At 37.0% G+C, this 26,727-nt stretch overlaps 2 protein-coding genes across 3 annotated transcripts in view; one reads left to right on the forward strand and one right to left on the reverse strand.

The window, feature by feature from the left end:
* Nucleotides 1-26,079, reverse strand: LOC139980676 (DNA repair protein RAD51 homolog 4-like). 2 transcript variants are annotated; one of them, XM_071992498.1, is made up of 9 exons: nucleotides 25,952-26,079; nucleotides 22,237-22,298; nucleotides 21,521-21,639; nucleotides 4,874-4,955; nucleotides 4,040-4,168; nucleotides 3,334-3,526; nucleotides 2,780-2,850; nucleotides 1,801-1,986; nucleotides 1-989 (listed from the first exon to the last, which is right to left on the reverse strand). In XM_071992498.1, exons 1-9 carry the CDS (start codon nucleotides 26,022-26,024, stop codon nucleotides 894-896), a joined length of 1,011 nt encoding a protein of 336 aa, XP_071848599.1. In that variant the 5' UTR covers nucleotides 26,025-26,079; the 3' UTR covers nucleotides 1-893. The 2 variants fall into 2 exon arrangements, with proteins under 2 accessions (XP_071848599.1, XP_071848598.1); XM_071992497.1 differs by lacking the exon at nucleotides 25,952-26,079 and adding an exon at nucleotides 25,217-25,429.
* The window catches only part of LOC139980677 (ester hydrolase C11orf54 homolog), a 12,762-nt gene continuing 11,768 nt past the window's right edge, over nucleotides 25,734-26,727 (forward strand). The window contains exon 1 of the mRNA XM_071992499.1: nucleotides 25,734-26,221. Coding sequence (XP_071848600.1) covers nucleotides 26,152-26,221 — 70 coding nt within the window. The 5' untranslated portion in view covers nucleotides 25,734-26,151. The remainder of the gene's footprint in view (nucleotides 26,222-26,727) is intronic.

Consider the following 26,727-nt stretch of genomic DNA (forward strand, 5'->3'; position numbering starts at 1 on the left):
TGAAATTATCTTTCATTTATTACTCTGTATATACATTTTGTAGCAATTAAAGAGCCACCAACTAAATACATTGATTCATTTACTTTTTCATCATTCTCGAGTATCAATGTTCTTATTGAGCAACAGGGAAATGATCTAACACTAGTTGTTTTCTTTGAAGTTGTTAGTAACTTTGCAAAAGTGAAAGAAATTGAATTTAAAAAAAAAACATTTCAGTGATCATTCACAAGTTTTTGAATCCTTCTGAAGTAATGGGTCTTATACCAAAATCATGCTGAAGAAGTTCCAATGACTTGACCAAAATGAATTTATAACCATTAATTTCTCTGTTGGACAATGGCAAAACAATGACCAGTAACTTCAACCATGTGACTGGGATAGTTGTAGCAAGTCATCTCTTAAACATCATTGCTTTAACTTGATAGGGACAGAAAAGTTCAAAGACCATTTTTGCTCTTTGAAAAGAGCTTGGCAATATGTTTGTATACAAATTTCCACGAGGCCAAGGAAATTCTAGCACTCACCCTGTGTAATCTGGCCTGACAGAAAGAATCCAATAAATACTGTAAGAAGAAAGTCCATTTTACAAAATGATTTAGTCAATTTCCAAATCATTTCACTTGCCTCTTCAACATAAAGCTTTTGAACTAAAACAGAATTATACATTCCTTCAAGTCTGGACCTGGAAAAAGCTACTCATCAGTAAACCTTCAACTATTTAACATGCACGGATGTAAACAGTCACCTCATGATGTCTCTATGAGGAAGAAACGTTTTTATCCAAGTCTTTATTCTGAGAGTTTGTCGACTGAGCTCGTGAATGCGTACACCACTGGTGACTGGGTTGTCATTCCTCTCAGGTTGGATATCCTTCAAGTAGATGCTGATATCCTTCAAGTAGTTGCTGGTGAAACAGCCATTGTATCACTACCTTGTGGGTCAGTTACACCTCTCTCTGATATCACAAATGATGCTGATGTTCCAGTAGGCTACGAGACATGAAAGGAAATTATGAAACATAGTAAATGTTATTGATACTACTGTGTTGCAAGAAAACAGACCAGGGATTCTCAATATATTTTCTGCGTTTGCCAGACAAGCATTATTTTTGGCGATAAGGGCCATAAGGAACCTAAATCTAACTATATCTATGTAGTGTGCAATGTGTAGGTTAGGCCAGTATGGTGTTCCAGCCTAAAACAAGCCTCCAGGGTCCACATACTCTTGGAGTGCCAAACTGTAATTTGATTTTGTCTTAGTTTGTGGAGTGGAATGAAATCTTTTGCCCGCTGGACTGCTCTGCAGGAAACCAATTGAAAACCCCTGCAGTTGGCTGTAGAAAGAACCACATTGCATATATTAAGAAAGGTAATAGCTGCTACCATTGACCCTTAGATCTGTTACCAGTTCGACAGAAAAAATTACATTGAACATCTGTTGAATATAGAGTTAAAGCACTACCTATATGATGACATGAGATTAAAATGTAAGCTTCTTATAGTAAATGTACAGATGTGATTTAAGTGGACCCTCTCCAATTGAATTCCATTGCCATCTCTCCCCTGCCATCTCCCTCCTCCCCTGCCATCTCTTCCCCTCCCCTGCCATCTCTTCCCCTCCCCTGCCATCTCTTCCCCTCCCCTGCCATCTCTTCCCCTCCCCTGCCATCTCTTCCCCTCCCCTCTCCCTTCCCCTGTCATCTCTTTCCTCCCCTGTCACCTATCCCCTTCCCCTGCCATCTCTCCCCTTACCCTGCCATCCCTCCCCTGCCCTACCCATTACTAGACTGAGCAAACTCACCTGTCTCTGTGACTTTATTATGACAGCTTTCCTTCTTTGTATTCCGAGAGGCACAGCTGTATCCTCAATGCCTACTGCTGGATCTTGCTTTATCATGATTCTTGTGTGGGGTACGCTTTGCCACGAACGACCCAAAGCAGGTTTCTTTTCGTCCCAGGATTCACCTTGAACAACTGTATTGGTTACCTATGAATACAGACAGACAAACATTGGACACTACCCTAGCTCACACTTAACACTTTAAGTAGGAAAAGCTAAACGAAAACATGGATATAAATGTCCCCCATAACTAGAACAGTAAACCATGATCAAGTCTTTCCTGTAAGATTGAAACAGCTTCTAGTGATGGCCCAGGTTTTAAAAGTTTAGAAGCCACGTAGAGGGCTTTTGCTCACTTGTTTATCAGTATTGTAACATTTTTGCTGTGAATCTACCTTGAAGGCCATGAAAGTAATCAAAGTTAGTAATAATATCAAGTTGATCAAAAGTTAAAAGTGTTTACATCTGTTTCAAAGCAAACACTTGATTTCAACACTTAATTTTTATGCTACTTGAAAATTTTAACATCATACTTGGACAATTGCCTGATGGATCTGTGAAGTTGGGCGCTGAACCCACATTAATTTGATAAAGCTGGTTGTGCCTGTTGCTAATTGCAATTACTCATTTACTAAATTTAATCATAATAATTAAAAAGTCATAAACTCAAAACAGGAAAATTATTTGGACTTTTTGTGTTTCAAGAAAATGGATATGGACTGTCTAAAATGGAGATATTTGTTACCATTTGATGACATCACTCACACAATTTATTCAAGTTTTTACCATTGTTGCTGGCAAGGTACTTGCATCCATGTGGATCTATATAATACATACCAAGCTAACCTCAACTAATTCATCAACTGATTCATCTACACAAATCACAACTAATTCATCTACACTAATGAATAGTTTTGAGTTATGTAACAGACGATCTTACCAAGACAGACGTGTAAAATTCCACTGGCAATACTTTCAAGGCTTGTGCAAGATGGCCGATCAAGGCTTGGCCTGTAATACAAATAAACAAAACAATTTAAAGCAATACAAATAATGCACAAACAATGCACAATAAACAATGCAATTTGTGTTATTGAGTATGTTGTACCTGGCAAAGTGGCCAGTTAGATCTGACTAGTGGGTACAGGCTAGTTAGTAGGTCATAGTCATAGCTCAAGCTGTGGTACCTATCCAATCCTCACACATGCTGGTACACGGCACTTACCACAAGCTGCACGCATGATAATACCGTGACAATGTATAAATCTTGTTAAATGTCCTAAAAGGTCACAACATCTACATAACACACAGTCAGGGTAATAATTCTACGATCTCTCACTTTTAAGCATCTGCACAAAAGCATAATCGATATCTTATCCTATAGACGAGGGCTCTAGAGGTTACATCAAACATTTGCCAGTTTATATCATCTTCTTGGGAGACCCTTGGATCAATCCACTAAACAGCATGTCAAACGATATTAACTGAACTCACCATCAACTTGGTTTCCCCCTAGCAGAGGAGCTAGCAAGGAAGACACCGAATCTACGATAACCATCTTGAAGGACACGTTAGCTCCATCTTGACCCTGTTCTAATCTGCCTCTGACCTCCTCCAGTAACTCCAACAAGTCATAGATATCAAAAACCTGCTTACACTGAATCCGCTGCAAAGCCTCTTGTTTAGTCTGTATATCAAAGAGACCATACTTCTCAATGATACTGTCTGTATGGTGGCTTCATAGGGACATGGGGGGGGAAAAAATAAGTGTCCCCAAATCTCACAATTTTGACTTTTCATCTCAAAGTTTTGACTTTTTATCTCAAGATATTACTGCTTGGGAAAAATGCCAGTGGGAACAGAAGCACTGGCATTTGTTTAGCAAGTCTCTAAATTGTGAGATTCTAGTCCTGTTATGTTACAGCATAGAACTCAAACATTGGATCACATCTTAAGCATCTCTTAATTCCCCTCCCTTCAACCCCCCCCCCCACTTTAACCTAGTTGCTATAAGGATGTAGAAAGGTAGGATTCAATATAATATTTTAATTACAATAGGAAGGAAAGTCCATTTCTATGCCAGGTAATGAGCAGAGACCAGCCATATACTACTGTATTCCTAATTAATGTCAGCCCACCATTACCTCACATTTTATTTCACTTCTTATTTAGTAACCTTCACAAAATAAGACAAGTTTACCAGCTGTGTGCAACCTTTCTGATCAAGAATCTCATTTAACCTTTGACCTGAAAATCCTCCAGTGGTATCAATGTACAGCACTCCTTGCTTTGATTCTACGGCGACGGTCGAGGCGACTGAGTGGCATAACTGTTTCAAGACACAAACATATTTTACATGGTAGGAGGGCATTGAATTTGAATTTCATGAAGACAAAACTTAACGTCAAATGTAAATTACACAAATCACTATACATTTCCTTGTTTAATTCACTGAGATTTGTTGACATAAATAGCATACATCTTCAAATCTAAGCATCGTTTGAAGAAGAAAAAAGGAATCAATAAAATGAAATCATGCAATCTTGATCTGATTTATTATGTTATTTCTGCAGCCAACAAGTTCAATGGAAATACTTCACAATAATATCTCATTAAAATCTCTTTTGATTTTCATGATAATCATATTCAGATCTGTAACAAAGTGTATTCCTTTTGAATTTGTTTAGAATGGTTTCAAAGTTTGACCCAGTTCTAAAATAGATTACAAAATTGCTTCATGGTCATATATAATCACAACAATAACCATAACATATGTTATATCCTGTAGAATTCCTAACAAATTGGTCACGTAATTGTTAGTTTAAAATCTTGATTTCATCACCAGATCAGAAAGTTCTACCGTCAAAACGTCAGTTTAGCAATTGTTTTTTTTTTTCTTCCCTGTTAATATCAATTTACATGAGAAAAGTGTTTGTAAAATGGCTGGCTGTTTTCTCAAACTTTCTTTTTCCGCAGAAGATTTTGATGGTCATTCAATATATGTCCGAATTATTACTGGTTTAGTCCAGCTTACCTGTGTTTTACCAGCTTTAGGAAAACCAGCCATTTCTACAAGTTCACACGTATACAGACCGCCATCCAAGACTCGATCCAGGCTGCAAAAGAAAAAGAAAATGGACTACGCTACATTAAAGCCATAATTATTATGCAGAAAAGCTACCCAAGGAAAATATAATAACGTAACGTAGGATTGCAACAGAAAGCCAAAACTTGACTCAGGCGCAAAGCGAGGAATTTGCCAAGGGAGGGGCAAAGCCTGTAGGCAAACTATCTAAGCGTAGCGCCACCATGAGTTGGCGCGAAGCGTAAAGAAAATTTTGGCCGAGAATGCCTCCCAGATCACTGGAAATGGCACTTCCCAGGCTTTGTAAGTTGCATCTAAGCATTTTCTATTTTGAAATTACTAACGATATAAAAAAAATACAAAAACTATGCTCAAAGGGGGGAGGTTGCCCCCTTCCCCCCCCTCCCCCACCTTGGCTGAACACCTGACTTGACTGAACTAAACCTTAAAAAACCAATGTCCACTTTTAAGTACACTACAGGTGGTGATGTCATAAGTACATGTATTTTACAATGTCCTGGATTCTTCATTACTTCTTTTTTACAGTTCTTAAGTGCAATTTCAATGATGATCAATTGCTTTATTCAAATCAAATAGCCCATCGAATCGCCATCAGATCAATTAACGAAACTTTGACGACAGCCTTTTAATGGATCGCTGAATGACAGTTCCCATTCACGTCAGTTTTCTTCCCCACTTTAGATCCGGCAAGGTAGTGAAGTACTTTTCCTGTTTAAATGATCAATTTTCAAACATTTCGGCATTAAAACATTGTTAAAGCACCACTTAGCTTCATTCAGGTCAAATAACGTTTTTCTCTAAAAGGCTAAAGAAAACCGCTACTTTGATATCTACAGTTGTCTTGCAAAGAATTTTAGTGGCTTTTAATTTTGATACTGGCCTATTTGTTTCTCATTTCCTGGTTTTCTATTGAGTTCTATTGAGTTCTGTTTTTCTATTGAGTTCAGTGAAGTCTTAATTCAGCATATAATCCTTTCTTTAACTCAGAGACGTACTCAATGATTCATACGATCAAAAATGGTTCTTAATCTCTGCATAAACTGATCCCTTTTTGGTTTCCCGAAAGGGAAAACTGTGGAGTCACTCTTACCGACCTTGCAAAATTGTGAGGGAACGGCGGATTGTCGAGTCGGCAACGACTATAACACGGATCGCAAAGTCGGTATTACGGTGAGATTTGTCCAACAAGGCAGCATACAGAAACGTTGTACTCAAAGCCGAAGCCAAAGTGAATTAATCAGGTTACACATCAAGACTCTATGCATGCTTAGTTCTTCACTACCGCCGTCACTACCTTTCTGGAAATATTTTCTACTGTATTTTTGATTGGATGTTGATTTCAACGATCGAGAACGCTACGATAATAGGATATCATTGTTATTCCTCGTACCACCATTTTCAGTTTAGTTGTCACGTACTGTCCTATCAAATTGAAAGCACTCATTATCACTTTGTGATGATGCACCTTAATACAAGGGAAGCATTTTAAATGCACCACCCATTATTCTTCCTGTGATTGTTATCATTGTTCCATAGTAACTTTTGACCACCACTTTTGTGATTCCATTGTTGGTTTAGTTTCGAATATCAAGAGTCCCTGTGACGAGAACAAAGTTTTTGATAATTTTCGTGCATGCATACATGTTCATGACCTGAAATTTGAAGACAGGTTATTTCTTATATGGTGAAACGATAAGCAAAATGCCCGAGGGCCATGACTGATGTTTAGCTATTTATCCAATTGTCAAAGAGGACTAGAAAACACAAAGTATTTTCATCAAAATAAAGATAGAAACAATAAAACAAACCTCCATTGTTTATGGTTATCGCAATGAAGCAGTAATGACTAAATAACCATAAAAACTGTCAGCAAAGTTTCCATGAAAGTTCAGTCTGAATGGACATCTTCTAAATAAATACCTTGAAATAGTTTCGCAAAAAATCTGGAAAGTTACTTGAAGATCTATGTCGAGTACTGTGGACGAACATTCAAGAAATTATGACAGTCGGTTTGACGACGACAGACTTGACCGTTGGAAAGGGTACTCGAGGAAAATGTTCCGTTACATAATAGTGGCCTACTTTGTGATTGGCATATCAGCTATCTTATCAAGCAGTCTAACATTATATGTTCTTAGTAAAGTTAAAAACACTTCCCAATCTCAAAATCTGTTACTGAAGACACTCGGACTGATAGATTTATCCATTGGATTTGTGACCGTCAGCGGGGCGCTAAACGAGAGCATCCAACTTTTCAGACCTGACATAGTCTGCAAGATTTGTGCACTACATCTGACCATCTGTTCATCCATGACTACCGAGGTTCTACTTCTCATCGCCCTTGACAAGCTGCTATCTATTTTGAGACCTTTAAGATACCACTGTTTCGTGACGCTATTTCGCATCAGAGTTTTACTCGTCGTTGCGCTAGCGAATGCCGTCTTTTGGATGATCTTCGTAGTATCCTCTGACACCTTTCTCGACCAGCTCCTATACGATAGCGATTCCGGTTTCTGCTTCCCGAGTTTGATTAATCCACGGAGGAAGCTTGCTTCGTGTTTCTACGTTGTCGTTTGGATTTGTTTACCTTTCTCACTTATCCTAACTTCGTATCTCTGGATAGGATTAATAGCTCGACAGCAAAACAAGAGGATCAATGATGTATCCGTCATGCCATGCGGGCATCAGCAGCGAAGCAAAGAGTGGAAAGGAATCAAAATCGCCCTCTGCCTCACGACGGCTTTCATCCTCGTTTGGGTTCCGACTTTATCGATTACTCTTCTTCAGTCTGTCGGGGATTACACCATTCCTCCCCCTGTGAAGTTCTTCTCTGGTTTTTTGACACTTTCCAATTCCTGCTGTAATCTAGTTTTTCACTTTATCTGTTACAAGGAGTTCACGTTTCAAGCTAAACAAGTATTTGGAAGGATCATGAAAATGCTGACTTGCAAAGATTCTACCTAAATTCAGAAATATTTTTCATCATTAATTCTGATTTCAGTCTAGGCTCCTCATTATGAATTAAAGAATGAAAAGAAGAATTCACAAGGATTGACAACTGATGACTATATGATTGTATACTGTAGAATGATCAAGATTTTCCTAAAAGCCCTCACTTTGCTGAGTGGCAACATTGCACAAAGAGTGAGTGTAGCCCTATAATGTGACGATGCTTGTCAAATCATCAGCGTTCCAAACCTGAACCTGATGAAAATGATCATTTTGTTGTTATTAAAATGACCCTTCAAAGTAACAGTATTTCATGTTTTTGTGAGCAAATAAACAGGCCCAGGGTAAGGTTTACTAACACTATGCTAAGATCATCATGCTGAGAATAAAACCTGGGAGCTTTACCTTGAATGAACTACTGTAACACTAAGTTATATAAAGCATTAAATATAACATCTCAACAATTGAGCTGAACTATACAGGTTAATTGAATACTGACTATACATGTGCAGGCTTCAAATTTTAAGGCCATTTACTGGCTAAATACCTGTGGATTTTGCTATGTGTTGGTAGCATAAAAGCACTGGCATTTCTCTGCGAGTATATGACATTTTACTTTGTTTAATATTTTAAGGAATGTCCCAGTGGGAATTTGATTTTAGCAAGTAGACATTTCATGCACTGGTATTTGTTAAGCAAATTGGCTAAAAGTTTGAAATTATTGGCCTGATGTGTACTTGAATCAATTAAAACATACAATGGTAACAGAACATAGGTTCTTACAAACTCTGGTCCATCATGAAACTAATACTGTAGCTCTCCAACTATTTGTTATTAAGAGTAACATTATTAAATCACTGACAGATGTCAAACAGTTCTGAAATATTTACTAATCCACTCACGAGATGGAATATGACATATGTGGAATGAAATATGACTAGTTTTGCAGAACATAAATGATCTCTAGTGTCTACACATATTGTTTTATATATATATATATATATAATTATATACTGTATATATATATAATTATATATATATATGTATATATAACCATTTCATTGCTCTAAATGATGTGTTTAAGAAAGTACAGAACAGTATTTTCAATATCATATAATATAATCAGTTCACATCCCACCCTCCACACCCTCCCCCCTCCCTCCACCACACCTGCCCCACCACAGTATCAGTTACAGGGAAAATGCCTCAAAACTGAAGTGTCATAGATGTTCAAAATTCTCTATATTTATATTATATCATCAAACTATGCGATAAATTTATTACCACGGTGTAAGAAAATACTGCTCTGAAAATATTACAAGTGTTAATAATAGCAGTTGAGATTTCTTGAACAGCAATCGATCTTTTTTACAATGAATTAATAAAATGCCATCACATCTTCTCAATGCATATATACTGTATGCATAGCCATACTGTTTCTTCAGCTAGTAAGTATATTTAAATCAAAACCTCACTATAGATGCTTCACAAATGAATCCTCGATTTTTTTGTCTTCAAAAAAATCACAACTCCCTGCAGATGATGATGCAGCGCTTGTCAGGAAAACTTTCAAGGTTTCCTTGTACGGAATATTATTGACCAGGTTTGGACAATAACGTTTCGAAAACTTGACTTGCGGACAATCAATAGACATTACGAAAAACAAACCTTTTTCCTAGATGTAAGCAATTTCAAATGTCGAACTGTCTAAATGAAGAAAAGGGACAACAATTATCACAAACGTACTAAATCAATACTGAACAATTAAAGAGTTATATGGTGAAATAACTCTAAGATCTGCGGAAATAATTTGCAATTTGTCGTTAAAGCCCACAAAGTGTGGAATGCAAATGTCACATCTTTTACCTTCATCAAACCGATGTCAATTTCATTTCTTGCTGATTTTACGACTGTAGTTGATGTGGAATTAATATTAGACACACACGCACACACACACAACGAAAGAGGAGATCCTTTATCTATAGAAAACTTTGCAACAATCCAGTTTGTGATTTATCTATAATTGTAAAGACTGTCAATGCTTTGAAGTTCTTAGGACAGGGAAATTGTATTTGTGGCAAATATATTCATCTTCAGTAGATGAACTTTTATTTATATGCTGTTAGCATAGCTAATGTTCTTTTGACTTACTATTTTCTGGAAATAGAGTTACTATTTTCTGGATAGCAACTTTCCTACCCTCAACGAGAAATGAATATTTCACTCATATTTTATTGAGATTCTGTCGTGAAAAAATCGGAACGTGGATCTTCATATCAAATTCTGCCAATGTTTACACTGGGCTAAAAAGTGAACCACAATTTGGAAGACATCATTTGATCTATCCAGAGATCCGTAACTATGGAGAATGTGTGGAATGTAACGACTTCTGTCGTTACGATGGCGGAGATGGTAAGCCGACCGAAAACGATTCCATTGCTGGCAGTAGTTATTGCTTTTTCTGGATTAGTGGCAGCGTTGGGAAGCATCGTCATCTATGTTGTTCTGGGTCAGGTCAAAATCACCACAGATTCCCAAATGATCCTTCTGAAGATTCTTGCAATTACCGACTTTGCCATCGGAGTGGTCTTGGTCCTCAGCGTCTTGCAACAAAATGTCGGCGCTTTGGAATCCGAAGTCTCGTGCAAGGTTCTGTTACTGTGTTTATCGATCGGCAATGCTATAACCACCTTCACGCTCGCCTTTGTCGCACTCGACAAACTGCTGACGATTCTGAGACCTCTTCGTCACCAACGGTTGATCACTCCCTCTCGGATCGTAGCCGTAGAGTCGTCTTCGGCTCTCTGTCAGACGGTCTGGATGGCGTGGGTATTTTCGGGCGAGAGGTTTCTGGACAAGGTGGTCTACACTCCGGAGTTCAGCCTATGTGTACCATTCTTTGGTAATCCCGACAAAGTGGCATTGGTCGTCACCACCGGCATCCTGTGGATCATCTTACCGATAGTGCTCACCATGGGTTGTTACCTCTGGATAGGAATCATAGCCAGAAAACAGAACAGGAAGATCGCCGCGAGCTCGGGTGACGGGGTGACGACCGAGCAGTTGCGGAGGAAGGAATGGAAGGGCATCAGGATCGCAGTGTGGATTACAATGATATTCCTACTGGCATGGATTCCAGGTTCTGTTATCTCATTACTTCAGTCAATTTCTTTAATTACAATTCCAAATTATGTTAAATTGATAGCTACGTTTATGACGTTCACTAACGCCTGGTGCAACATCTTACTCTATTTCTTGTTTTATAAATCCTTTCGAGAAAAAGTAGTCCAGAATTGTAAGGATATATATTATAAGCTAAGGTTTTTTAACCAGTCGTAAAATTTTCCCAGCATTTATAATGAACAGCTTTGTAAATCCATTCTCATGCACTGCCCAAGCTTTCGCAAATTTCTTACAAAAATTTCAATCTTCAGGAATAAATTCAGTAATACACACAGAAATTCAATAGATTTGAAATGGCTAAAGTCTTTGATACTATTTTAGCATCTCTCTTCAACCTAATGCTGCAAGTATTTCTTTTCTAAAATTTACAGCAATATCCTAAAGGGTCCTATTCTGCTTTCATATATGTATGCTCAATACAATGTACTACAGTATAGTGACTCAATTTTACTGTACTATGTAAAGTTGCTCAAAGTGTTAATTCTGAACTTACATGAATGCTCAATACAATGTACGATATTTAACAGTAATATGAAAAGTGGCTCATAGTGTTGACTCTGAACTAACATGTATGCTGAATACAATGTACGATATTTTACAGTAATATGTAATGCTGAGGTCGTGGGGAGAAACGAAAGTAAAGTCACTTAAGTAAATGCATGCAGCTTACGGGACTGGTCTTCTTAATGTATATATTTCTCTTGTGTTTACATACTGTAGTAACCTAAATCACAATTTTCCTGTTTAACTTCACAATGTTAACTCGAATAACTTGTAAACCATGTATGTTGAACTATATGTAAATGAGTAACAATAATGATCATAAAAACTAACATTGTGTTTATTTTTGTTTCTCTTTGAAATCTTTTTGACCCCAATTAACCAAAATTAGATTTTGAAAGTTTGAAAGATGGGAAGAATCCAATCACAATCAATCTGATGTTGTTGTTTTTTTTTTTATTGTTGCTTTTTGAATTATTATATCAATACAAATTATCTAATTATAATTTGAGTGCTTTCCATATAGGCCTATATAGTCGATTAAGTTGCATTAAGTTTTGAAAAAGTACGAAACGACTACAATATTTAAACAAGTCAAGTACGGCATACACAAAGTTTAAGAAACGAATATATATGATAGATATCCTCTACTACAAGAGAACAATTCTGAATTTCCCAGTTACAGCAAAGTTTACAACTTACGTACTGCAACTTCAATACAGGTTATACATTGTGCATGTAGCTTTAAGTTCCATCACAGTTCACAAAGTACTTTACTTTAAAAGTGACAAGCACTCACAGGAAACAAAAAGTGACATCGCTTCAGTGAAACGTTTTGACATTAGTTAGAGCACAATTACTTGCTTCGATGCTCACGTTTAACAAAGCTACAATTTAAGGTAACTTTTCCATTCGTGCTGAGATCATACTGTGCACAGTCGGAGTCGGAGTTACTGGTGTGTACAAGAAAGTAAAATATGACCATTTAGATATCGTTTCATAGGCCGCGTCTTCAGCAACAGTGTAAATGTCAAGTGTACAGTAGCAGAGTAAACTACCAGCCAATTGTGTTAAACATCTTGAGGTATATAAACTGAAATTCATGCTATTTACCAGCTAAAACTGTCAGTGGATTTCGCTCTTTTTGCCAGTAGACAAAAACGCACTGGCATTTTTTTTAGCCAGTAGACATTCAGGATATCGATTCATGATGAGTCAGTTGAACAACCATCAGTCAAAAACCAGTCACTTTTTCCACACCTAACCTAAGTCAGACGTATGTATACTGCTTATCATCAGCAAATACTGTACTACTAATGGACAGCTCTGGTAAGCCTGCAGTACAGTATATAACTGATCTGTGTTTGTAATTCAGGAAATACCACTGGCCAGTGACTTGACTTTAGCCAGTAGATGTTTTCAAGTTTTCATTTTTCTAGTCACTGCTTTAAAGATTGTGAAATTCTAGGCCTAACCATACACAGTTAAATACTCATCGCGAGTTGGATTGTAGTACAAGTATCAATTCACTACTGTTGTACTAACTATTTTATAATCTGTCCTGTACCGTGTTACTCTCAGGAATATCAAAGTACACCCTGTGATTAAGGCTCTTCTAGCCCGAGTTGAATCGTTTAAAAATCGTCACAATTTAAATGGCTCTTCCCACGGAAGAATTTCAAACCAGCGAATCGGGAGAGCCTGTGTTACTCGCACATGTACTGATATCTCTCATCGGTATCGCAGCAGTACTTGGCAGTGCATTTACTCTACTTGTGTTGAACGACATCAAACTCACGACAGATTCTCAATCATTCCTCTTAAAACTTCTTGCAATTTTTGACTTCATCATTGGACTCTTGCTTGTGGTGAGTGTCTTTCAACAGAACGTGACGTTTCTTCGGTCTCCGCTTCTCTGCAAGATCATACTCGTTTGTATCTGTCTCTGTAACATCGGTACGACGTACCTGCTCACCGTCATAGCTCTGGATAAGCTCTTCACCATTTTGAGACCTTTACGTTATCCGCAAATTTTCACCTCCTTTCGAGTTCTCTCGGTTATGTCCGTTTTTATGGTCGTTCAAGGAATCTGGATGATATACGTCACTTCGGATGATTCGTTTCTGGACCTGATACTGTACACCCCAGAGTTTGGCGTCTGCATTCCCAGCCCTTTCAATCGCAGAAGATTTTCGAATGCCTTCCTACTCGTATGGACTGTAATCACGATATTTATCACATTCGGTAGTTATCTATGGATAGGCATAATAGCTAGAAAACAGAACAAGCAAGTCTCTAGTCTGACAAGTCCAGAGGGTAACAACTTGCAGCTACGATTAAAAGAATGGAAAGGCATCAGGATAGCGGTGGGTCTAACGGTGGTGTTCATGGTTACGTGGTTTCCGATGAACGTCATTGGCTTTCTTGGGACAAACCTCGACATAGACATCGACATACGCTCTGTGCTGATCGCAACCATTCTCATGTTCACAAATGCTTGGATGAACATCTTTATCTATTTTCTGTTGTATCGAGCATTCCGTCAAAAAGGGAAGCTGCTCGTGGAAGGTACCTATCGGAAAGTTTCGACACTGCTAAAATGTGGTAAATGACAGAGAAGTTACCTCAAATTTAAGGCATTTGTATATTCCAGTGGTAGACAGTATAAAACTTATAAAGTTGAAATGAAACAATGTTTGGTTAATAATGACATCTAAATTTATGATATCCTGTACTTAACTCGAGATATCACTGATTGAACGCATTGCGAGCGATTTTGACTGGCTAAACTATATGTAATATTCTTGACGATAATTATACAAGAGATGATTCAAAGAGGAGTTGTTATAGCTTTGACTTCTGTATTCAGAGTGTCTCATTATACACTCTCATTGTTCTTAACTACTTCTACTAACATGCGTCATATATAAACATTCCTAAGAGTGACCACAGCCCCATGCTTCTTCTAAGGGTAAGTTGGTGGTTACAACAGGACATATTGTGGTTGCTTTAGGGTGGTGTAAAATACAATACTGTAGAATGAGTACAATATGTTACACTATACTCTGGGAAAGGGATTACAGTTTACCGTAGGTGGTCTGTGCTATTATCTGGGGAATGTACTTCAAAGCTTTACTTGGGTTTATTTTAATACAACTAAGTTGTCAAATGCAACAATTTTGTAGATGTTTTAAGTACATATACATTTTCAGCTCAATTGCCGGAAGATCCTTTCATTTAAATATGACTTCATAATCTTGTATCCACGTTGGGGGAAAAGACCCTTTAAGGGTTGGCATAAAGTTTCTGGAGAGTCCCAATACTTTGGAAGAATAACAAAATTGCCGACGTTGGTGAGAATACATGCGGAAATTGCTTGAACATAATTATTTTAAAGTTGCAAACTCAAAAGTGATTTTACAACTAAAAACTATGACTCATATAAAAGGAATTCTCACGTAGGAGGGGGATACCTTGAGTGCCTCCTCCCAGATAACCCATTCCCCAGGCCACAATATCCTCGACTGGAGTGTTACCGAGTTGACAAAGGCAAAAACTGGGGTCACAAAGCCAAAAAGATTAAATAACAGAGATTTAATCGAACATCATTTCATATCATGTAAATTATTTGTCATAGCTAAGATAGAAAGGGTTTCAACATATGAAAGACTATATTTTTTGAACACTCAGTCAAGCAGTCTTTTCAATTGAATTGGATCAAATTACAGTAATTCCACTAAATCATATCCAACATAAGTTTCAAATTTTTGACAGTATGGATTATTGTTGATATCTTGCAACCTTCAGCATAGGCGTAGGAGCCTAATTTGATCTGGGGGGGCTGTAACGACTTGCCCGAAAAATATAACCAAATTTTTCGCGCGCTCCGCGCGCGTTCAACATGTTAATGTGCATATCATATAGGCATACATCGGTTATTACATCACATGCCACTAACTGATGAATACTATATGATATGCACATTAAGATGTTGAAAGCGCGCGGAGCGCGCGAAAAATTTTGGTTATATTTTCCGTGTTATTACCCTTCCATATTGGTTTTAATTATTGGGGAAGTCGTTACAATAATAACGATAATAACAATATCAGTTTAACTATTGAAAAACATTGCAAATTACTCTTCTTTCAGTAGGTGCCCGAAAAATTCTCAGCATACTGCCCAAATTTTCACACAAAAAAAATTGAAAAACACAACTGCAAATTTTTCTTCTTTCAGTAGGTGCCCGAAAAATTCTCAGCATATTGCCCGAATTTTCACCAAAAATTTTGGTTGGGGGGGCTGCAGCCCCCCCAGCCCCCCCGCCTCCTACGCCTATGACCTTCAGTATTTAAACAATTTGGAAAAATTTCAGGCAGACATATCATCGCAACAGATTATAAGACTTGGACTGGTGATGTATGATTTTTCATTTTAAAGGGAAAATATACATACTGTATGGCAGCTGACCTGATCAAATTTCCTATCATTTTTATATAAAATATATAAAATATATGATATTAACCTCGTTCTGCTGGACTTTGTCAACTTTTGTCATCTCTCTTTCTCTCAGTTTGGATAATAAACTTTAACAAGTGAAACGACTGTCCTATTCCGTTTAATCAATGTTGTTTTGATAATGAAACTAAATTCTATGGAAACCATTCAATCTACGATAAGCTAGATACAGGAACATCCAACACTGACTGTGTAATGAAGGCTTATGTACTAAGAGTAATGGAGTTAATACAGACAGTTTCCGTTCATCCATTACAGGTAACGTACGTACGTACCACACTATGCCTTACTTTGCCTATGTCGTCATTTCAAAACTCTCCCATACCACTTTAGTAATTTTGTCAGCAGCACTGTCAAACTTTATTTGGAGCAGTTTTGTAGTTAAAAACCCTTTCTTAATTTTCTTGCTGTTAATTTCTTAAGGAACTGGTAAATATTTCTACATTGCCATCAGCTGTTTCAATTGTTCAGACATTATTTCCTTAGAACTGTATCCTACAGCTTTGAAAATTGTTTAATCTTAACTCTATCCATAAACTTACAACAGCAATCATATCATTAAAATCCTTTCTTAATTTTCTTGCTGTTATGTTCTTTAAGGAACTGCTAACATTTCTACTTTGCCATAAGCCGTATCAATTGTTCAGACATCAGTTTCCTATCCATAGACCTAAAAGAGGAATTGTCATCATTTACGTTTGAGTAATTGTTTCTGTTTAATGGTAACTCTAAACGAGGTGATATATAAACGTTTGTTACATTCCAAAAAGTGGAATATTTAATAAGCATACTGCAGTTCATTTATATTTTCATAAAGAAGACAGAAAGATCTCTCATCGCAACTGTCACATGATTCATTGAGCAACATCACTGTATAAAGCACAAATAATCAGCCAATAAGAAACTATTCTTTAACCACCTACAGTGAGTGAAACTCATCTTTGTTTCAATAAAACAGTCTCAAAGTCAGAAAAGAGGTCCAATGTGGTGTTTAACTGTACACAACAGACAAAACCACAGGGACCAGCTTAATTCCTACAATATCATCCAAAATTACTGTACATGATAATTAAATTAAAAACAAAAAGTTTTGAAGCATTGCCCTGCATTGCACCAACTTTATCATTATTCTTATGTAATGAACCAACAGAAGAGCCAATATTCTGAAGAAAAAGAAGGAACTGTTACATCTGCTCTTTTCAACTTTTGTATTCTTGATTTACAAGAAACAATAACTATAAGCTGAAATAGTTGGTCCAGTATCTGGCTAGCTTCAAACCTTACTGGACTAAATCAACACTCAGCATACAACAAGTATAGTTGGATTCTGTCTTCAAGGATTTCCCTCATATTGATAACTTTCCTTCATAACATCTTTAACTGAATGCCTCGATCATTTGGAATCTGCATTTTCCCAGGATCTGCTTTGAAACAGGGGCATATGTCACTGATTTTTGAGTCACATCGTGGCACTGCTTACGTAACCAAAATCCAGGCTAGTCATACTTGTAAACACATCGGTATCAGTGACTTCTAAACATAACTTACACAAATCGATGCTAGGTACGTTAAGGCGTAATCTTTCCTTCCATTCATTTTTGTAAATCATTAGGCAATAATTGAATTTCTGTGATTCAAATAAAGGTTTCTTGTACTTTTGACTTGCTGTAATCAAGCAAAAAATGTATTAACTTTATGGAAATCCTTAGCTTGAAAGAGCAAATATCAGGAAGCATCTTTCATCTAATTTTTAATTGCACCCTAATACCAGAAACCACTTATGTTTTGTTTAAACTATGAATCATATGACATAAGAAATACATAATTCCTTCCAAAGTAATTTCCTATCTTTTTCCTTTGAAGTTGTAAGTAATAGGTTGCAAGGTTAAACTGCTGCAATTTTTAGTGATATAAGAAGCACTTAGACAAATTGCTACGCCAAGTATAGTCTGTCAACTTTGACATTATCAGTTTGATTTTATCCATCAGTTAAATCAACCACATTATCTCGTGACTCTTTTAGCTGAAAAGAACAATTAAAACTCACAAACAAGTTTCACGATTGAACAGCTAGATATAAACCTGATTGGTGGGGAGAAAATATTTTAGTTAAAATGCTTCATTATTCAAATTACACTTAGCATTGTTTGCTACAGTAGTGACAATCAATATTTATATATAATGCAGACGTACTATTTTTATCAATATCAAGTGCATTAACTCTGTGGATTTATTGATTTCATTCTAGGTAAGTTTAAGATTGCAGTACAAGCAAGGTCTACCAATAGCTAAGGAAAGTAAAACAAATCAATACTCAAATTTACCGAATGTTAATATCTGGATGAAATTTGTTGCAAAATGTTATTTACAGTACAAGACAACTACTATTGAGGAAAATTTCACACAGTTTTTCACAGAACTTGGGAACAAATTCACCACCATTGTCAGTACAGTAATTACAGCCAGGTTAAACTTTGAATGTTTCACTGTTTGGACTTTTTGTTTTGAAAACCATTTGTCAACTTCTTGAAAATTTCATGCAGTTATCATCGATTGGGAAACTTTGTAAAGCATTGCAACAATGACATGCGTGTTTTAATTGTTGTGGACAAAGCCACATATATATGACAGCTCCATTCACCAAACTACCATTTGACATATATTGCGGAAAAACACAGATGGATTGAATAAGGAAGTTTTTTTCTTATAAGTTTAGTCAATTTTTGTTTGATAGTGGAAATAAGCTGCAATGCAATACATGCAATCTGAGAATGGATGGATGAATATATCAAACTGTGAAATGAATTACTGTTCAAGAGTAATAATCTAGAGTTCGATTAAGTTCTTCAAGGTTTACATGCATATCACGCTGTGTCATACTTTGTCTATATGTTGTTATGTTTCAGCTATAGTGTGAGTGGTGCCAAAACTGTATGGAGCTGTATATAGCAAACCACCTTTCTTAAGGAGCAGTTTCCTTCTTCTTTAACTTTGTTGCATATTGTTTACTTCGAACTTTGCTTTCATCCGATTGGATCTTTAAGGCTTGTTTTCTCTTTCCAGGAATTTTCGTGCTCACATTTTCAGTGACTATTTTCTGTTTTAGTAGTAACCCGGACCAGAGGAAATATACTTTGTTACATTTCAAAAGAGCGAAATTTTCTAGCATGCATACCACAGTTGATATTGCATTGACATAGAATTGCCATTAAATTGCCATTGGCAGGATTTACGATGACAGCTGTGACATGAGTCATCTTTTAATCATTGTAGGCACTCATAGCACATTCACCCAATGAAAGGACACAATTGAAACTTCTTTGTTGCCAAAAAAATTCTGAAAGTCGGAAAATAAAGTTCAAATAAGGTGAATGCTTGGTCCAGTATCCGGCTAGCTTCAACTTGACTGGACCAAATCAAGGCTCAGTTTCAAAGTTTTACTTTGATTCTTTTGACTTTCTGTTGGACTTTCTTCATAGTGACATATTTTACCAGCTTTGGATAGTTTCATCATCTTTCTGAGAAAATTTTTAGGTCAATGCCTCCCTTGGCTGGTGCAATTTCCAAGGATATGCCTTTGAACAGGGACATATCGATCTGTTGAAGATTTTAAATCACATCTTGACACTGCTTAATTTGTCAAAATCCAGGCTTGACACATCTTGACTGTGACCTAACAAAGCAGCAAAAATTTGTATATTCTCATGGTAAACTTAAAGGAAATGTGTCTGACATCCCTAGCTTGAATAGCTTTTCCAGGAAACTGTATTGTTGAACATTTCTCTACTAAATTTTGGATTTTGCACCCATACAAGAAACCACCCATGTATTAATGATGAATAATACGACATCAGAACGAGGCAATTCGTTCGAAGGTAACTTCATATACGTTAGCTTAGCAGTCATTGGTGTCACAACAGTAATTGGAAGTACGATAAACTTCCTGGTGTTGAAGAATGTGAAAATCACGACAGAATCACAAAATCTCCTTCTAAGGATTCTTGCATGCACTGATTTCACCATTGCAGCCGTTCTGATACTTGACGTGTTACAAGCCAACTTATTGAAATCCATCTTTATTTGTAAGGTTTTAGTGTTTGTCATTGCTATCTGTTGTGGTGCCACAACAAAAACATTGACCCTTATAGCTCTTGATAAACTACTCTCAATTCTGAGACCACTGCGCTATCACAGTTTAATTTCTCCTGTACGTATCGTGACGATAGAGGTCGTCTACGATGTGCTTCTCATAGCTTGGACTTCTTACATTTTCACCGACGAGCGATTCTTAGATCTAGTTGAGTACAGTTCTCAATTTCGACTCTGTTTTCCACCTTACAGAAACCAACCTGTCGGTGAGGGAATAACCACTTCATTTATTTTTGTTTTATTACCTCTCATCATCATAATCACCTGCTATGTTTGGATAGGTCTTATAGCTCGAAAACAAAACAGAAAAGTCAGGAATTCCACCAATAGCGCGGCACCGGGAGGAATACGAAACAACAGAGAGTGGAAAGGAATCAGGATTGCAATTCTGGTGACCACGGCCTTCTTGGTGTCATGGTTACCGGTCTGCTTGATTTCATCCTATGGAGAAGCCACTGGCAATGAAGTTCCATTCATTGTTCATATCATTGGTTTTTCTTTTGCCTTCAGCAACTCTTGGTGGAATACTGTGAGTCACTTTGCACTTTACAAGGAATTCAGGGTGAAATTTAGGGAACTGTTTGTACAAAGAGTTGCATAGCTTGTGAAGTCTTAACTCGAGGAAGTCTGGAATATCAAACGATTTTCAGGATCGGAGGGCCGGCAAACCTACCAATTAATTATTCACAAATTGGCTGTGAGGTGCACCACCTTCGCCTCCTCCCTTCACCTTTCAGGGAATAATTTAATGTTGAAATTTTGTGTAGCAGTTATGAATTTCATTTCCTGAAATATAAAGCATACATGGCTCACCTATGTCATATTTAGACTTTATCAAGACTTCAGCCTTGCGTATGAAGGAAAAAATATTTGTGATAAGTCCTAAATTGAATTAGATATTTCTTTGCTGTTTGAGGAAGTTGTTCAAAATTGTTTTCTCTACGATATAGACCAATGATTATGGTTAGGTTCGAGTTCATCACAACCCATGGCACATATCCCTGTTCATATTATGTGTAATGGGAACCAATTGTGGTTTCCAGATAATAATATTTTTTCTCAACATTAAATAGCCCCCTCACTTTTTTACCGTTACAATTCAACAGGCAATTGGCAACGCACATGTCACCATTTCTTAGTGTATGATCAGTGTAGAATACATAAACATAAATATTCATTAAAAACTAATATATATTCATGAATATATAAATAAAAAGATATTCATGAATAAATAATAAATATTCATGATTAGATGAATAGCCAAACACTGGCACAAACCTTTTACATCCAGTTTGCAATATAGCAACACTTGAGATCACCTCCTGGTAGAGGTTAGCACCACTGATTGGGATGGCTGCAAAATGGGCAAATAGGACTTTCCGAATCGAAAGGAGAACCTAATAATGCAAATTAAGGAGAATTATATGAATTAAATGAAACATTGACAACAAAATGTTCCTGATCATATGCAAAGGAAATAGTCATAAGTAATGGAACTTATAACAACCCTCACTGTTGCTAGCTTTAAAATGTGGAATGTTACTAAGTCTGTTCAAATATTCTCAGTATTAAGCTAAGCATTACAACAAAATGTGTTCTTCTTTCTCAGTATCTTTTATTCCACCAGACTCAATACAACCTCTTTCCAATCCTCAAAATAAAATACATGCAATTTACATGGAGAAGTACTCCAATGGTTCAACGACAAACTGTTTCAAAACATTCATATATGAATCAATTTGTTTATTCAAACTTCACACAATTAGCTCTATATAACAGTTAAATATCATTGCAGCTCATTAATAAAAGGTTTTACTGAAAACCCATTTATAAACTACCATGGCCTAATTAGAAAATATATGCTAAATAGTGAAACAGGGAGGTAAAGGGCAGAGACTAGGGCCAGGAAAACTGAATCCTGTGTGTACAGTTCTCTGGCTTCAATACTTCAGAAGCTGCAAGTTTAGAGAATTTAATGACGAAGGTGCAATCACCTTGTATGATATGCTGCATTTTCTGGCCAATTCTTCAGCATTACCAGCGATGAAATCTGAAACTATTAATATAATAGAAAAATAGGTTAGCCAACAGAATTAATTTAACAAACATTATCAAATATCTTTTATATCATTTATCAGGATAGGTGGTCATGCTGCCTCCCTAAAAGCATTTTTACTCACTGAGGCAAAATTACTGGACTATTCAGTTGCTCCCTAAATGTATGTAATACTTTAGTAGAGTAAGAGCCTTCCAGAAGGTTCTTTTGAAACGTTTATAGCATTTTCGAGCAGACTACAAAGTGGGGCCAATACTGAAGACCTGTAAATGAAAATTCAAGACAAATAGAATCCTTCTTTTTGTAATACTTTCACATCCCTCTGTGAAAGCAAACTTCAGTTCAGTATAGGTTTCTGCACATGGTATTCGCGAACCAGTCTGTTAGTTGTTTCACCTGTTTTGGAAATGTGAGGTGACTTCCAATTTCATCCTTGTATCAATTTATTTCACTAAGCAAGATATTTTGCTTTAATTGTTCATTTTATGAAGGTCTACTGTTACTAATCTACATATATATATATATATATATAGAAGTCGAATACACTAAGTAACAATTAGAGGCTCATGTAGGCACATTTCACTGCACCTTTACTTTCATATTGTTATAGTTAAATATATTGTTTGAAAGCTCAAAGGAAGTTTTTTTCTGTTTTTATCTTGTCGCTCCTATAGGGAGGATGAGATATTGTAGTACCTCTGCCAGTTGGGCAATATACAGCTATGTCAGTTGCCATAGCAACAGTTGCCATGGTAATGGTTAAATTTCCTGAGTGGCTACTCTCGGGGGCCACCTACAACTGAGGGGGGGTCAAAATGTGTCTGTGTGTTTGTGTCCAAATTTGTGTCGAAAACTCCTCCAAAACGACCGGACCGATTTTCTTCAAACTTGGTGGGAAGGTACCCAAGGGTAATTTGACATGGGACCTTCACAGATCTAATGGAAATGTGAGTGGTTGCCATTGGAACCGATGTCAACGGTCCTATGGTTAAAAGTCAAATGTATATTGTTAGTGGAATTTTGTGTCACAAACACCTCCTTAACGGCTGGGCAGATTTTCTTTAAACTTGGTGGGAAGGATACCCCAATGTGAACCCTGATGTCTCAGTGAAAATGAGGAGCATAAACCTAGCCTTAGATACTAAACCTAGATCTAGCTTTTAAATGCTGCACTAGCCTGAACCTAACTGTTATGTTAGGCCTGGGCAAACGGTTAATACAACTAGGCTACAAAGTACAATGTTGTGCCTGGCCTGGTCCAGTTATTTGTGAAAACTTGACTTAATTGACAGGCTTTGTAATTTCCAAAATGTCTCTGTGCCACTCATGGTGAGAACAGCAGTAACACGCAACTTGATGATAGCTATGTTCAAAATGGGATGGGAAAGTCGCAGTTTTGTGACGCTGTTCACCTTTGTATCTGGGTCTAGCCTATAACTAGTAAACACATGCATGAGTATACCTGCGATATATACTGTACTGCATTTTGCCTCTAGAGGAGAGTAGCCTAGGTCTATTCCCTGTTTCTAAGTAGTACGCAAGAGGACAAAGTCGGCCTAGTGCATGTATAATTACCTTCGCACAACATTAGAATTTAATTGATTCACATTGAGTGATAATCTTTTAGATAGTGAGTATAAAATGGACATAAAAAAAAATAGGAAAAATTTAACAATAATTTGATCACTGTTAAAAGTATGACTCTGGAGTCAGAATTCCCAGGATTCTACAGGATTCCCAGCTTAGTTTTGTTCAGCGTAGGGTTCATATAAAGAATATAGTCACGTCTACTTAAAAAACGGTATTGCCAGTTTGCATGGCTAATATATATTTGTACGTTTAAAATCAGTCTTTGCTGGCAGTATGACATATGCGACTCCCTGGATTGCCCTCCTGTTCTGATCTGGTAGTGGTGCAAACTTTGACCTTACCATGCCCCAAATTACAAACACCATCCTAATTCCAAAGGTAGGCCTAAGTAAGGCTAGAATCCTACCCAAAACAAGTGTATCACTAGTCTGCCTATTTTTGTCTTGTGCTTTGGATCTTACATTTGTAATAGGCCAAACTCAAATGTTGTACTTAATACTAGGCGACCAGATGTCCCCGATGTTCGGGAAAGTCCCAGATTCTAAAGTTTTGTCCCTTAATTATTAACAAGTGTCCCCGAAATTATCGCAGATTTAACAAGAAGTAGGCTACCTGAAATTTTAAAGTAGCCTATGACATTTTATTTTTCAACAGATTTAGAAATGTTGCAAAATCTACCTTCCTGCCTGTTTCACTTTAATGACATGTTATTAAACACCATAGATGTACACAAATACCTTGCACGGACAATCGCAGAGATCAAAACAAGAACTAGGCCTACTATAAAGTTGGGTAGTATTGTCTATGGTTTTGTAATGATGTGTCATTAAAGTAAAACAGGCAGGAAGGTAGATTTTGCAACATTTCTAAATCTGTTGTGAATAAAATGTCGTACTTTAAAATTTCAGGTACTTCTTGTGGAGTAATGTGCGAGCATGACAGTGTTGTTACTACTGCGCTGACCTATACTATTACTAGGCCTACTCTTGATTATGTCATGTCTGTGCAGCTATATATCTGACTAGCACTTTTTTCTACCCCTCCCCTTAGACCCCTTCTAGAGGCCAGCACATCATGCCTTCAACATTTTGTCCCAGATTCCTAGTAAAAAAATATGTTCACCTTATTATACTATGCACTTGTAGGATTTTTTTAGACTAAGCTACTTTGAGACCACTTATTGTACATGTACTAATACAATGTTGGGAGCGCCTGTGGACTAGCCTAAGCTACAGTCTGACTCTGACATGCTCAGCCGTAACCTCAAACAGAAGGGCACGTGCACTTAATAATACTAGCCTAGGCCCCTATATAAAATTAGAACACACCGGTATTGATTTTCAGATCACGGAGCAGTCTTATTAAGTTTTCGTTCAACAGTGGACACATTCCAGGTTTTAGCAAAGTCATGCTATTTCTGGGAATGCATGCCTCTGTCAAGATGCAGTTGTGTTACTACTTCTAAACAAGGATTTCGTAATTCCCGCAATAGCAATTTTTTTTCGTAATATACTTGCGGACGTCTGCAGACGATTTTACCAGGTATCACTAAGGCTTAGTTAGCATAGGCAACCATCAAAATAAACCTTCAAAGGTACATTACAAGATAAGGACAGCTATAGCCCTTTGTTCGTAGTTATTATCCAAAAACTTAACGCAGGATTTTGCTTACCGAAAGAAATTTTGGAAAACTCAACATTTAAGCGCAACTTGTCTGCGCTTTTATATCCGTAACAACAATACGGTATTACAAAAGAGCGATCTAGCTATAATTTGAAACGTCATTGACGATGATGTCATGTGTGTGGCGCAACAACACTTACTTTTGTTTGCACTTGTGATATCATTTCCGGTGAATTTACAATTTCCGACAAATCCATCAGTTATCTCATTTTACAAAATTCTTTTCATGCAAGTATTTTATTCTTTCAAATCAGCTTATCAAAGCTCAATGAGACTTGAATCCGTCGGTCGTGTGACTGTCGATACGATTGGGTTAGTTATTTCTTGACTTACTAGGCCATTCCTCAGCACAACATTGTGAGACATGTTGTTATACTTACCCTGGCCGTTGGTATCATCACATGTGTTTACTTTCTGAAACTGGATCGGACTAGACTGCAAGGAGGCAAACATTATAAAGTAATACAAATCACCAGGGAAAGCGTAACCTTGCAACGATTTCGTCGAACTGATTGTTCTATAACCTCGGACCTGGCAATTCTCAAATACGACTAGCTAAGGGCGAAAATAGCAAGCAGTAATGGCTACACAGGAGATTCCAGTTGAAAAATGTTCATTGCATGTCCCTGACCTTGATGAGCTGTGCAGAGGTAGGCCTAGGTCTAACGCTATGCCTTCGGGTTAGGCCTAGTCTTAGGCTAACTGTCTTTAGTATTACCTGCGAATGTAAGCATACTATAAATTGGTAAAATGGTTAAGATGTACTCTGATGGAGGTTAAGATGTTTTAGATAAACCAAGACTTTGAGTAACACTAAAGACTAGCCAACAGGTTAGGGTTCAATGAGACACTAGCCTAAAGTTGGTCTAGGCTAAGTTAAAGTCTCAGTATGTGTTTGCCAAACTTAAACTTCGACCTTTCAGTGAAAATGACACCTTTCTATGCAATTTTCATATCAATATTTGTTATTTTTATGATCTGTCGTTAAAAAAGTTGAGCTGCATAAAATTCGCCAGATTTATTAATAGGTCTGTAGCCTAGATTGTGCAAACTTTAATCAAAATGTGCAAGCCCTGCTGGCCCAACAGATCATGCGCCAATCAAATATTTCTTTTTTGTTTACAACCGTTAGGCCTAGGATTACTTTTACTTTCAT

This window comes from Apostichopus japonicus, chromosome 15 (assembly GCF_037975245.1).
Source record: "Apostichopus japonicus isolate 1M-3 chromosome 15, ASM3797524v1, whole genome shotgun sequence".
In the NCBI taxonomy this organism is placed as follows: Eukaryota; Metazoa; Echinodermata; class Holothuroidea; order Aspidochirotida; family Stichopodidae; genus Apostichopus; species Apostichopus japonicus.